Below are 15,455 nucleotides of genomic sequence, written 5' to 3'. Positions count from 1 at the left end.
TTATCTTGCAATAAGGCCTGTCATAACCATTACATCATGTAGCAGAGCAGTGTAACAATCCCAGGGGCAGCATCACTGGCTGAGCCAATGAACTCCCATCTGGTCGTGTAGATGTGACTGATGGCTGAACAGAATGATTTCCTGCAATCTGAATCTGTAGAAAAGGCAGGAAGTGTCTGTTTGTGTACTGTGCCTTGTGCTTCCAGGAAAACGATCACATAAACAGGAATTTTGAAAATGCTCTTCTCCAAACATATACATTATTTGTTGTAAAAACCCATTTTCCTCAATCCACTTTTAAAGGCTCAGTGTGGCAGGCGGGAGCCCACCCAGCACATCTAACACATTTTAATCCCACACTGTTTTTCCAGTCCTTTCATTTCCTGGGCTGTTGTTCTCTTCACCTCCCTGGCACTTATTCTGCCACGCACAGAGCATTCCTCTCCTTGTTCAAACACTGCCTCCAGAATTCCTACCCTTGTTAAAATACTCCCTTTCTCTTTTGTTTGGATTCTTTCTTCTTCTTTTTTAAATTTTCACTCAGCAGTGCTCCCACCTCTGGAATGCAGAGGCACTTCTCCAAATCCCGCTGAGGAGACAACAGAGCATTGTCTGCTGCTTTACTGTCATCATGACTCAAGGACAGCAAAGATTGTTTTGAGCAAAAATTAATTGCAAAACAATGTTGATTTGATGTCCATTGTGGAACTATATCTTCAGATGTGCATTTCCTTATTTTGCTCAACAATTTTGCTCAGCGTGTTTTTGTTCTTGGACTTTGAACCTGGAAGAGTTTAAATGTACATATTTTTACATATTTAGACGATAAAGTATGTGTTTCTGCATCCTTGCTGAAGGTAAGTTGAGTTTGCAGAATAACACGTGCTTCAAGGCCTTGTGCTTGCTGCATGTGCCTTCTTGTGTGTGGAGGTACAGCTATGATGAGTGTCCATGGGTAACATAATCCATGCAAACAACCCTAGCTCAGAAATTATAATGTTATCTGTAGTTCGTTTACACCAAAAAGAAAAGTGTTTTTTTACAGGGAATTACTACATTTGTCTCCGACTGCTTCCAGGATAGTGATTCCAAAGTTGGCTTAGCTTTGACATAAAGATAAGAGTAGTATTAATCTTCTTAGTTATACGGGACTTATGCATCTCATATTTTACATAAAAGCACATTCATTGCACGAGTTATAACAAAGAACTTCTGGACAGCCACTATGCAAGTGTCTTGCACCATCACTCATAAAAAAGAAAATAGGTGCTGAGATTTATTGGAGGATGTGCAAACAAACATGGAAATACAAGAACAGAGTCTGTATGATTGTAATGAGCTTGAAAGTGAATATTTAGTATGCCCAGCTTTAATCTTCAACACAGCCTGAACTCTCTTAGGAAAGCTTTCTTTAATTTCTTTAAGTAGTCTTCAGGAATAGCTCTCTGGATTTCTTGAAGGACATTCAAAGATCTTTCTTTTGAGGTTGGATGCCTTTGTGTTTTTCTTCCGTTCTCTGTCAAGATGATCCCACACTGCTTCAGTAACGATTAGGTCCAGGCACTAGAGAGTCCAGTCCGTGACTGATAGCGGTCCATTATGTGTTTTTCTATCCAGGTATGCTTTTACTGCGCTGGCCATGTTTTTGAGGTCATGCTGAAAAAAAGGTTGTTGCCAAACATGTGCTTTCTAGAAAGACTTTGATCCACCAGTACAAAGTGAGAAGATCACAAAGACTGGACTATAAATGAGTGAAAAATCAGACAGTGTCCAAAGGAAAACTTTAAAAGATCTTCAGAAAGCCCAGAGAACTCAAGTATGGCTCATTGCAAGCAAATTGTAAAGAAATGAGAGAAATCTAAAAAACTTCCACACAGCACTCCTCATTTCAGTTTGACTCCTATGACCTTCATGAATTGCTCTTTGTGCAGCTTTGCACTACTTTGAGTGCTCCATCTATTTTTGTTTGTTCCATGAAAGTCCCATTCTTGCACAGGACACGAGTTAATCTGCCTGCTCATGGTGCAATGAAACCTCCTCCAAAAACCCCTGTTTTTGTGTTTAACACTCCCATACAGTTATTGTAGTTATTGCCAGATTTGGCTCATCTTCTTTCCCCAGACTACCAGATTGATGCAGCGGAGACCATGCACTGTAAGGCTGCCATGACTCAGTATCCACTTACAGCTACCAGGGTATTCTTCTTTTTTTTTATTAATTTTTTTTATAACAATTAAAATTGCTTACACAACATTTTAATGATCGAGTCCTTTGCTGTCAGTATCAATATCTCCATCAGCTTTTACTGGTATTTTACAAGTAGTGGCAATATGGAGAAAACATTATTGAACAGTTAATTGAATGAATGAATTAAAAAAAAGTCTTAAAAACAACCTTTCCTTGAACTGGGTGGAATAAATGACATCATGACACAAGAGGAAGCCGTTTTGGGTTTAAAACAGGGCACTTATCTCACGTCATTACTGGAATGCTTCCTTGTGGGGAAAAATGCTATTTTTAAGGCTTTGAAAAGGATTAAGAATGACTGATAACTCTGCATTGTAGAATAGCAATTATCTTTGCATATCCATACAGTTGTGGCAGAAAAGCGGCAAACTATCATTACTGAGAATGGGATCAGTAACTACGTGAGAAAAGGCTTCATCACCAAGCAGACTGGAGGATGTCAGTGCTGTGACGGAGAGACCCACAACACACACTTGTTTGAAGACGGATTATAGTCAGCCAATTCTCCATTTGCTTTATGTCCCTTTCCTCTAGTCGGAGATAAACACAAGGGGATTTTCACTTAAGAGCCATTTTTTTCTGGTGCATGACAGCACTATTAGGCCTACAACAAACCAACTAAGCGAGCGGATCATAAATGCCGTTAGAGGGAACAAATGATTCTGAAATCTGAGTATCAATATAGAGGAGGAATTCTCAGCTGATAAATACTTGCAGCCTTTGAAAATGCTCCGTAATATAAACGTCACACAAGACCTCGAGGCTGTTCAAGTAAATACAATCTTGCCTTCAACTTCACCTGAAAATAATGTTAAAAAAAATGTGTTTGGGGCTTCAATTCAAGTAACACACTGAAGTCACCCTCAAAGCTTCTTGTCAAACCAGAAGGAGACTTTAATTGAAGCAGAGTCATGTTTAAGGAGAAAGGAATCGCAATGATGCTGGGGGAGGAAAAAAGAAATTTGAGTAGACTCAGATGATCACATCTTTAAAGTTATAGTTATGGTCTCACCGGCTACACTGTGGCAGATACTTCGCATTTATTTTAAAACTGTAGTATTAGAAGTGTCTGTAAACAAGTGTCAAACAGAAGAGACATATTTGTGGTTTGAAACCCCCTGTTATTAGCGCTTCTTTGCTGCCATGCCAGTGGAAATACCGCTGCTCTGCCTCCCCCTCTTTCCTTTTTCTTTTTTCTTTTCGTGGAAAGCTGGATTTTGGGAAAACCCTTGTCTCTCTCCTCCTTCTTCAGCTTTCACTTCCGGGTCAGTTGGGTTGGTCAAAGCTGGATGTCGCTTTCAAATGACACTGGTAATGTTGTGCATTTCGAAGTTGAGAAGTTTTAAGCGCTTTATTCTTGGCGCTCAAGATGAACTTCCTTTTTGGAATGTGTGGAATGCAAGTAAAGGTTTTACAACGATAAATACTGATTTGCCTCATTGATTTATTTAATAAGATGACGTGTTTCTATTGCACATGTCAGCAAAGTTTTTAAAGTGAAATAATAACAAAGTATAATCTAGTTTTATCATTAAGAACAAGTACTATATCTCACTGCATATTATTGCATTTCTGCTGGTAGATGCAGTCAGATTGCAATTGGTTTGAGTCTTGTTTTCTACATTTTACTAGTTAAGGTCCTACAATAGAAAACAAGAATGCCAAACTTTTTAATTAATAATATAACTTCTTACATCACCACACAAAACCACCTATATTTCTCCAGGAGCTAATCATTATCACCTAATCATTATCTACACAGATGTTTGTTTGTTTGTTTGTTTGTTTGTTTTTTATCAAATTTTAAGTGTAGTGTTTCTTACAATCACTTATTCACATAGTGTAAATTCTCCTAAACTGCGTTTTTCTTGTTCGCGATGGTGTTTGCATAAACTGCGATCGTGTGAGTTCCGATTTTTAAAATATCCCCTGAAGGCGGCACAAGTTCGGCAGCTCTCAGTTATTGCAAAGGCAGGCTGATGATCCAGCTGCTGTGCGCGTGAGTGTGTGCGAGGACATGGATACAGCTGGCGTTTACCACTGAAACCGATCACTTTACAGTGCTGCCGTGACACTGAGGCACTTCCGAGAGCGACAAAACTTCTTCCACAGCCGCACTCATGTGATTTTCCCTTTCTTCGAGCCATGTCCAAGACCCTGAAGAAGAAGAAGAACCACTGGACAAACAAAGTCCACGAGAGTGTCCTTTGCAGGAATGAGGAGGGGGAACTGGGGCTGGAGTTGAAGGGCGGCGCAGAGAATGGACAGTTCCCGGTTATCGGCGAGCTTCTCCCGGGCGGAGCGGTCTGCCATAGCGGCAAACTCTTCCAGGATGAACTCCTGCTGGAAGTCAATGATACCCCTGTGGCTGGACTCACCACCAGGGACGTCCATGCTGTGGTCAAGCACAGCAAAGACCCCCTCCGACTCAAGTGTGTCAAACAAGGTGAGGTTTGTAAGCTTTCGGCGCAACTTTCTCGCATGTCGCAGTTTTTCTTTCGGTTCTTTTTTGAAAACCGTTAGCTTTCCCCCCCTCAACGCGCTTTTCTCTTTTGACAGCACCTATTGTTTCCCAAAACTGATGCGCTTACCCCCAAGGCTCCATACTTACAGTAAACCATGCAAATAAATCACATACTTGCCACATATATATTATAATGATGCCGTTATTTTGTTGCTACACTTATTAGGCGTATAGAAACGATTATCTAAGAGGTGTTTGTGGCGTGTTTTTGTGTTGGTCGTGGTGTGCTCCTGATGTGTTTGGCACTCGTCCGAGTTAGGGGGTGTGTTACAGTTGTGGCAGTCAGAAAACACATTCCAGTGTTATTCATAATTCATAAGAAGTCATTTACAAGTATTGCGCCAACTCCTTCAGCCTTGAACCCAGCTACTAGCTTACAGATATGGATTACTTTAGGCGTGCTGTACTTGCAGTAGTGTAACAAAGTATTAATCCAATATATTTGGCATGATACCACAGATATAAACAGTGGATTATGTGAGATGCTGGATCAGATTAAATTGGATTGAGCCTTGCACACACATTTATTTCAGCAGAATATTACAGTCATACATGATCTTTCTTATATTTAGAAATCTAAATTACTGAGACATTTTATGTCCTGATTTAAAAACAAAAAAGAGGAAGAAAAATAAGCAATTATTTAATTGGCAGAAAATTAATCAGGACTGACTTTGATAAGTTTTAGTCAGTTTGTCTGTAATAGCAAGCTGTTAGGATTGTGTCATTTTTGGGGTAATTTTGCTGGCCATTTATGGACGCCTACATGGAGTTGCGGGGATGATCATAAATGAAGAGAACTGGTCATTTTTGCATTTAATGCATGTGCCATTTGCCCAAATGGAACCTCTGCTATTCTTGCCAGATTCTTAAATAAAAGAAAATTGCACTATATTTTCAGTTTAACCTTTGAATTACATATAATTTTTCTCTTTTTTTTTTCTTTAGAGCACACATTTAAGTATGCAATATTTATTATCCAATTTGTGCTTCACTGAGTGGACTAAATTGGATTTGGAAGGGAAATTTTATAAATATTAGAGCAAATCCCAGAGTCCCTATTTCAACATTATAGTTGTGTCACAGAAAATGAAAAATATCATAAAGTATGATAAGGTCACCGTTAGCTTGGTATTCGGTGCAATGAAACAGCAAAAGCCCCCCTGCACAGGATTACTACAGAGGGCTTCTTTTTTTTACGTGGGAAGTGCTGTGGATTGCTTAAGTGAGTGTAGTAGCTGCGCTGGATACACATGAGGCTGTGATTATGTGGTCCAGAGGCTATATAGTTTGTTGAAGAAATGTTTGGTTTTGCAGTATATGGAGTAGCCAGAACACACATTTTAAAAAGAGCACAAGTCAAAAAGAATTTCCTAACTTGTCCCTGGTTCAGACTCATCTCATTCTTGTCAGCTTTGTCCTCCGGATGTGCAGCTCTTATGTCACGGACACGCTCCTCTGGCTGTCTGTGGTTTTGATCTCAACAGCTAATGACTCTCCGTGTCTTGTGTTGTACGCCGGGACCGGGATCTGTGGGGTCTCATTTTGGGGTGAAAAATCAGCGAAACCCTGTAAGAAGCTTTGGATCAAAGTCCTAGCTTGTGTGCTTGCATAAGTGTATCAGGGTGTGTGTGTGTGTGTGTGTGTGTGTGTGTGTGTGTGTGTGTGTGTGTGTGTGTGTGTTCATCGTCACCCCAGGGATTTATTCAAAAGGCAGCCAAGCCTATACCAAATTAAAATGTTAACTTTTTTTTCATGAAATATTTATATCCTCCAGCAATTTTCCAAGTGATTGATATTTCCCCATAGCTGTGCTCGTGTTTGCGCGATCGGTTGTTTACAGTGTTGAGCTCTTTTTATTATGATTGATATGTACATTAAGTAAATATTTTGGAGGGAAAAACAGGCTTTTGCAGTGCCCTTGCAGCTGTGTGCTCAATAATAAAAATTTTCACTTTCAAGCAGACGCACATAAACTCCTATAATCTGTCTCAGTAGATTCTTTATTGAGCAGAGCGAGTCAGAGAGCACAGTTCAGTCCACTTGTTCTGATGTTATATGGTAATATGACTGTGTAATGAAAGTTTTTTTTTTTTTATCTTTATGGTTATTTATTTGTTTATCACGTGCTGCTTGAAAGTTGGTGAACTCTAGAAATGTCTGTATTTGTGCATAGATATTAATTAAAGTAGTATTAAACAGATGAGAGACAGAAAAGAGGTCAGCTGGTCGTTCAGTCATTGAGGAAATGATTCAGTATTACAAACGTATCTGTACATCAAGATCTAACTGTAAATTTTAGAATGAGCTTGGAGTGAGGTGTGTTCAGTCAGAATCTAGACACTGGTGGTGATGGAGATGAAGCGGGTGGAGACTTGGATGAAGATCTCTCCTTGGCCAGGATGAGGGAGAGGAAAAGGTTCTGGCTTGCATGTATGAAAGTCTGAAAGGCAGAATGGTAGAAGAGCACTGAGATTTAAGGCGCACTGAGGAGATTCTGATTGGCTCTCAGAGTGATGAGGACAGAATTGTGTTGGACGGCCTGAAAAAGTGGCAAGGAATGAGCAAATACAGAACTTCTTTATTGAACTTGTGCATAAGTTTGACATTATGTCCAAACTAAGAAAATAGAAGAATAATAATGTCCTCTCCAGGAATGTCTAACCAATAAAGAAAAGTCCAAAAGGGAGGTGAGGAGTACTCTAGAAGGTCATGAAGGAGTCCTGGCTGTAGTTTAAGAAAAGGTCACATGGACAACCCATAAGGCTGTTCAAACAATGTTTTTCAGGCTAAAATAGAACTTTTGCAGAAAGGAACTGAAAGCATGGGACAAGAACCTCAGGGTTTCAACCAAGCCTGACATCCCCACTGGGTCTAAGCGCTGGGATTTTTCCTTCTTCTTTCTTCTTCTTTTTTTGTTGTTGTAAAACTTTAGCATTCTGGTCTGTCGGCCAACTTCCAGCATTTTTTTTCACACTTTGAAATCTGAGGTCATGTTTGAACATTAAAGATAAAAGCTATTAAGGATAAAAGCTTCACTGGCTTTTCTTACAAGATCAATCTGAACTGATTTGTCAAAGATGTCTAAAATACAGAAAAAAAGTTAAAGCAGTGATATGTATATATTTTATATTTCACAATAATGCAAAAAAAAAAAGTGTAATACTTTTTACCAGGTCACAAAAATGAAGAAAATGCTATTTACATTCAACTTTCATGCTGGATTGAGCAAATATGACAAGTGGTATCGCATAAACAAAAACAAAAATGTCAGTACATAGTTTCCAGATGGTACTCTAATTATAACCGAGAAAATAACTTAGTTAAATTTATGCACTCTTGTCATTTTCAAAACCTACTTTGTTGGCATGCACATCAGAGGAGGTCGAGCAGCTTGAAAAAAAAAAACTTAAGAAGTTTAGAAATGGAATAAAGGACAAGGTAAATACTGTGAGCTTATATCTGCGCACTTACTACTCTAGAAGTGTGAACACTTCCAAAGTGCCCTGCTTCACACTACTTTCAATCAACTAACTAATCCACCAGGCTGGAAGCATCATTGGTTAAATTTGGAGGCGTTTGAGTCAGTTAGGGACAGCAGGTCGCTGAACAAACTGCTCTCCATCATGAACAACCCATGACACCCACTCCACACTTGTGAGGCAACGGGAGCTCCTTCTCCCTCAGACTGATTCAACCTCGCTGCCATAAAGAATGCTTAAGGAAATCATTCCTACTGTTCTCTGTAAAGCTGTACAATAACTCTTCATTCTGTGACAGGTGAAGACATCTGAACTGCATCCCGCGTTGGTGGTAATGTCATGGTTTAAGACCTGTTTCGAACCCCCCTGCCATTGATGGAACCATCAATTTGGAAGACACCACTAAATACCATACTAAGACAAAATGTCAGGACACCAATCCATGAAATGAATCTCAAGACAAAGTGAGTCATGCAGGAAGACAGCTACCCTCAGTACACAGGTTGTGCTGCCAAAGAATAGTAAAAAAGAATGTTTTGGAACGACCAAATTCGGACTTTAATCGAATAGAAACTGAAGCAAGCAGTTCATGTAAGGAAAACCAGCAATGTCCCAAAATGGAATAGATTGTGTAAGGAGTGCAGGAAAATTCTCAAAAGGTGACAGGCAAGAGTGACCAAAATCTTCTTGACCCTCACATGTGTCATTTCCATTCATTACAGCTGATAATGTTTTATGCAGAAATATAAAAAAAAAATCTAAAGGCATTATGAACATTCAAGCTCCACTGTAGCGTACGTTTATTAATCTCAGAGCCAGCTTTCCTCGAGGGTCTAGAGTTTATTATATAAGACCTGTAATCATAAATGCAACCCTCTTCTTTTTATTTAGATAAATGTGGCAAATCAGGACTAGCTTTTGTGTGTGATCTGAGATTGTGGCCTTTATATTAAGTATTACAGAAACATTTCTTCTCTGCCTCTTTCTCTCTCCCTCTTTTTAAGCCGCTAAACGCATTTAACTTTGAGAAGATTTGTCTTAGTCTGTGGCGCCTCATGGTAACAATGTTTCTATGACAACAGTACATGAAAAGGCACTACTTACCCATTTAGTGTTTTGAGATTTTCACCTGAACTTTCAGGCTTTAGTGCTTCAGTGTGTAGATCTTATCCTCAGATAAAAGTGTTAAAGATGTGTAAATGTGTCTGTTTACAAATTCTTTATTCCATCCATTCCTGGATAGGTTGCCAGTCTATCGCAGAGCCAACAGAGAGACAACTAATTTAGACGCGCTGCAGAGCGTCCCGAATGCCTCTGGATTTTCACTGACTTGGGCAAATTTTAAAGCTGGACTCTGGGAAATTTGAAGGGGTTTCCATTAGACTAAATAATGTATCAGTTGATCAAAAAGTTAACACAAGATCCATCCCGGTTATGAGTAGAATAAGCGTGAGACATTGCCTGAAGTGTTCCTTTCTTACTAGGGGTGCAACGATACACAAAATTCACGGTTCGGTTCGGTTCGATACTTTGGTGTCACGGTTCGATATTTTTTCGATACAAAAAAATGTTCATGCATTTTTAATTTGTCATTTATTAAAATTATAAATATATATTTTAACTCAAAAGTACAGTTTTTAAATTTAACCCTAACCCTTGTGCGTGTTTTTTATTTTGACAGCAAATGCGCACCTGCGGACCACTTATGTGCAGCCCTGGTTATTTAGCTCATCATATTGCAGCCACAGAAATTCTTTTGTCCATGAAACCATAAAGCTGCACTTTCTTTTTGCCTTTTTTTGCCTTTTCCGTTTTGTGGTAAGCTTTTCTTTGGCTGTCACTTCTTCACCCTGACCTGTCTTATTTGGCTCAGCAGAACTGAAATGCTTTTACACACGCACTCACATAAGCTCAGCGATTCTCTGCGCGATCAACCTCTCACATGTTTAAGCTTGCTGCGGGAGATTTCACTTGTCATGTTTGCATAGTAAGCTAACGATTAATAAGACGATGTCAGAGGAATTGGTGCACAAATTATCATCACTCACAGATCAGTGCTGTCGCTCTCTATACACAGTTCGCACGATTGCAAAGTGAAAGCAAAAAAACAAGCGCAAATTCAAACGCGACTTCAATATGTCACATATTGACAGTGGCTCACCGATGCCAATGACATAATTACCCAGCTACATTTCTGAAAGAATGCAAAAGCATTGACATATATTTTTCCTACAATAGCCCGACGGGCAGGGAAGAGATAGATTTTGGTAGCCCGACTGAAAAAATCGCTAGCTCCGGGACTTCGGGCTAGCGATATTGCAAGCCCTGTATCTGATTGAGGAATCACTCATCTTTGGAAAAGAGAGTTTATTACAGAGAAATGGCTCTTTCCAAAATAAAAGCTATACTATCCGCTTCTTCTGGGCTATATTCTCAGCAGCGTAAGGAGAATCATGTGCTAACAGCTGTCTAAATGACTCGGCTAAAGTTAGTAGCATGCTTGCTTTTTTTTGTCTGCTTCCACTTGTCTTTGCACTAGGATGATGTCGGCGTAAATGTGCAGTCATATTCGTTGTGTTCCCACTAGTGCTTTCAGGTTAATCTCGTTGAAATGACCTTAACGCCACAACACGGCAAATCTCCGTTAACGAGCTACCGCCGATCGCTCCGTGCATGGGGCTAGACGGCCAACACGTTAACGAGCTAACTGCGCTAACACACTAGTTCACACCAATGTAATTGAGCATTGCATGGAACATCCAACATACTGTTTTACTTTAGTCCATGACTCGCTTACCTTCAGGGTCATACGTCACATGAAAACCAAAATAATTCCAAACGCCAGATCTGAATGAGGTTCAATTTGCCTGTTGCAAGGAGAGCTTAACTTCTGTCTCGCTAGCTTGCCCTGCGCTCTTCCTTCTGACTATGCTGTCTGTGTTGAGTGCTCAGTGGATCTGCGCTCGACAGTGCAGCCTAGGCGGAGTAGTCGAACACAGATTCACTGAGCGCTCAACACAGACAGCATCATCAGAAGGAAAATTGATAAAATAAATTACAAATGTTGTATTGTTCGATACATATGCGTACCGAACCGAAAGCACTGTATCGAACGGTTCAATATCGATACGAATATCGTTGCACCCCTATTTCTTACATATAGCATAGAGCAGGGGATGATCTGCTTCTAGGCACACCTGCCAGGTTTACACTGTAAACAGAGCTTTTTCTCTGATGTCCTTGTTCTTAATGTAGTGTGCACCTCGCATTCAGAAATGCTTGACAGATTACTTATTGGGTTCTCATTCATTATTGTGTGTTTTTATTTATTTATTAGTTGTTGTTTTTTTTAACAAAGAAATTTGCATTTATAAACCCAAATATGATTCAAGGATGAGCAACATCCCATAATAATGGGTGGGTAGAATAAGCTTTGAAATTCTGAGCGTTGTTTGTTTTCGCAGTGTACTTGAGGGTAGCTGAAGGTTTTGCTCAAACCCAGCTGTAAACAAAACCTTTGCTCACAGAGAGAAACTCTTGGTATTTGAGGTTTTGAACAAGGGGCAATCTCAGAAGCTGAAAAGTGAAGCCAGAGCGGAAGTGCTAAAAAATTGCAGTCCCTCTAGGTGCCGCATAAAGCTAGCTCCAAAAGTGGATCAGACTCATGTTAGACCCATGAGTGGGGCTTGTATTATAGCTCTTCCACTTAGATACTGTAGTTAAATGACAGGTGTTAAGTTGGACCTCTTTACTGTGTGCCGTTGGTGCATTTTGGAGCATTATGTCTAAAATGTTATGGACCATCCAGGTTTTTGGACGTTGCGTCAAAGTTGTGGTTTGGTTTTGGCAAGGGACAATCCAATGTGTTATTAGTCTGTTAGTTGAACTCCTGTGGAAAAGTGTTAAACTAAGATGCCAGAAAGAAACTGTTGTGGGAACAGTCCCCAGATTTTATTGATGATCTTTCAAGATATCTCTTTGGACATCAGCTGGTCTTTCACTGAATTTTTTAGTCCAGTGTTTGTATATGACAGCCACTCTTTTTTTTGTTTAAGCCATTAAATCCTGCATACATCTCACCTTTTATTTGATCCATCTGTGGTTTGCTGAAGCCTCATCAGATACGGTCTCAATAGAAGACTGACTGTCAAGAAACCATTATTAGGGGAGAGGAAACTGGGGAAAAGGGGCTGAGATATGCCAAATTATTCAAGATCTGCACTGAAAATCAGTGGCAACAGGTATTATGGAGTGATGAATCCAAATTATGAAATTTGTGGTTCAAATCATCTTCAGCATGTACAGAGGAGATCAGGAGAGAGGTACAACAGTTTGTGCTTACAGGCTTCTGTAAAGCTCTGTTACGCTTTGGGGCTGCATTTCGGTCAGTGTTGTTGGTGCTCTTATCAAAATTTAAGGAATTATAAATGCAGAAAAATACCGTCAGATTTTGATCCGCCATGCAATAACATCTAGACGGCATCTGACTGGCAACAGCTTCATTTATCAGCATGGCAATAATTCCAAACACTAGAGAAACATACAATGAACCCCTATCAATCATGGACTGGCCTCCCAAGCTCTGACCTCAACATTACTTTAGCAGTATGGGATCATCTAAAGGCAGCCATCATCCAAAGATGAGCTTTGAATGTCTTTCAAAGGGCCTGGAGAACTATTACTGAAGACTACTTGAAGAAATTAAAAGAAAGCCTGACCTCTTAGGCAAGCAATATTGCCTTATATACTGCATTTACTGTATGTTTGCACATGTTTCAATTAGGGCTGCCACGATTAGTCGACTAGTCACGATTACGTCGACTATCAAAATCGTCGACGACTGATTTAATAGTCGACGCGTCGTTTGAAGCTTTGTAAGATCACAAAAGACGCAGGAATGAGTAGTAGGATTTAAGAGTGTAATAACGGACTGAAACAGAAGATGGCAGCACTGCATGTACAAGGATGCCAGCTGCCGTTAAACCCCGAAGAAGAAGAAGCTGTGTCCCAGAATTCATAGCGCAGCCCAGCTCAGTTTCCAACAATGGCGGCAGCTAGTTAGTTTTAATGTTACTCTTATTATTCTTTCTGGGTCACAAAATAAACGTTTAACATATTTTCAGGCGAGAATGTAGCTGTGTAAACCTCAAATATCTGCTCAGTTTATCAAGACACCACATATTTTCAAAAGCGCTCCGATGTTTTCAGAGACGTCTGTTACCCACTAGCTCGATAGCTAGCCGGGGGCTAGGCTCACTAGCGCCGTGAGAGCACCGGACTCCTGGCAGATCATTTTCAAACACACCGCTGTCTTTCGCTACTCAGGTTAAACATGATATATAAGTCACTTAGATAACTTAAAAATGTTATTGTTTGGCTTTTTCCAGTATTTTATTTGTTCCTGAGTGAATCGGTTTGGCTGAGATTAAAGTTATAGTTTTTACACGGCTGAATAAACGTCAAGCAGACAGCTGATTATCAGAAGTGTGAGATGCTCGAGAATTTATTCCGGTGTCCTGTTATATTTTAGATAGCAAGGAGTTTATTAAATTTTAATGAAATTTGCAGATTGTTTCGGTGAAGTTTAATAAACTATCATCTTGTCTTTATTTTTAGTTAGCACAGATCTTAAACACTTAAAGCTGTAAGCTAATGATAGTTATATAAGAGCAGATGCTGCTGGTGCAATAAGCTGTACGCTGTACGTCCAATGGATGATGATCTGATTAGTCGACTAATCGCAAAAATAATCGGTGACTAGTCGACTATCAAAATAATCGTTTGTGGCAGCCCTAGTTTCAATTAATCAGTGCGCCTTTTTACAATTCTCCTAGCTAAATATAAAAAATGAGAGGTGGCTCAATAATTTTGCACGATCCTGTAGCTAATTAGATGAACTCTGTCAGTATGATGAATCAGTACAGTTTATGGATGCAACTGACAAACCAAGCAATCTAGCGTTAGCGAATAACCTAGCACTACCTAGTTTTTTTTTTAAACAGCTCCAAACATTGACAGCACAGTGGCATCTGTTACACTGACTATTTTGAACTGATAACACTACTGTGACTAGTCAAGACTCTGTGGTCTTGAAAAACAATTTTGAAATTGTGTACCTGTCCTTAAGCTCAACTAAAAACAAGCCTCTTTGGCTGACATCCAATACTGATAATGAAATATTTTTTTGTTTTCGTGTTGAATTCTCTTTTGTTATGTAATTATTTCCCATTTGGTGCCAGAGAAACAAAATACCTTTGTAATGATTTTTAATTTTGCTGTTAAAGTTGTTGTTAAAATCGTTCCACACCTTCTCACACTATCTTTGAATTATTGGAAATAAGTAACATAGTATTACAACTAAGGCATTACAGCAGGTAAACACTTTGCACTGCCATTAATTGATTTGCTTTTACACCCTTAAATGTAACTTTTATTGTTTGCTTTAAAACAAAGAGCAAGTTGAAGTAGACATACTGCCAGTAATTAAAGTACTTTAATGCAATGTAGCCACCTGATTGTTTTACAATGAGGCTGCTACATTCCAATAAAACAGTAATAAGCTGTGCTTTGTTTAGCTTCTTTCTGCCTCCAGTCACGGAACAGGGTCAATGACTGGCTTACATGCATGGTTGATCTCCAAAAGATGTCCATGGCCTTTCTGAATAATACATCGTTCTCTTTTGCAGTGTTCTGCTGCTTCACTAATGCCACAACTCTAAAGGTGTTCTCTCTTTCTCTTGGGATGTCTTGTCTGGATTGTTAGCGTTTACCGTGTTCTTCTCTGTAATTAAAAACGTGGATCTTGATTCTTTTGGCGAACATGAGTACTGTTTATGAGTTTAAGTACTTAATTTCCTACATAATGTATGCGTCTTTAATTTTTCATGTCAACTGAAATCCTTGGGTATTATCTTTTTTTTCTCTCTCTCTCTCTCTCTCTCTCTCTCACACACACACACACACACACACACACACACACACACACACACACACACACACACACACACACTATAGCAGGGCTTTTATTAGTCTCTGAGGTGAGGATTAGATTAGTTTGCCATCAGCAATCAGGTGTGCCCTGTAGGACATAATTAGGACGTCCGCAAAACACAAAGAAGAATATTAGAGAAAAGTTACATTCCCAGAGAAATGATGAATTGTGCTTAGAGCAGAACATTATGGATAATGTAAGAGTGGCATTA

The 15,455-nt window shown here is 39.5% G+C and overlaps 1 protein-coding gene across 4 annotated transcripts in view; it reads left to right on the top strand.

Moving 5' to 3' along the window:
* The first annotated feature begins 4,199 nt into the window (after window positions 1-4,199).
* The window catches only part of magi2a (membrane associated guanylate kinase, WW and PDZ domain containing 2a), a 263,339-nt gene continuing 252,083 nt past the window's right edge, over window positions 4,200-15,455 (top strand). For all 4 annotated transcript variants that reach the window (XM_080887521.1, XM_080887520.1, XM_080887519.1 and 1 more), the window contains exon 1: window positions 4,200-4,693. In XM_080887521.1, the coding sequence (XP_080743647.1) occupies window positions 4,393-4,693 (301 nt within the window). In that variant the 5' untranslated portion in view covers window positions 4,200-4,392. The remainder of the gene's footprint in view (window positions 4,694-15,455) is intronic.

This window comes from Rhamphochromis sp. 'chilingali' (genome assembly GCF_963969265.1).
Source record: "Rhamphochromis sp. 'chilingali' genome assembly, chromosome: 7".
In the NCBI taxonomy this organism is placed as follows: domain Eukaryota; kingdom Metazoa; phylum Chordata; class Actinopteri; order Cichliformes; family Cichlidae; genus Rhamphochromis; species Rhamphochromis sp. 'chilingali'.
The sequence above is the reverse complement of the archived record's forward strand: the minus strand, read 5'-3'. Positions and strand labels throughout refer to the sequence as shown.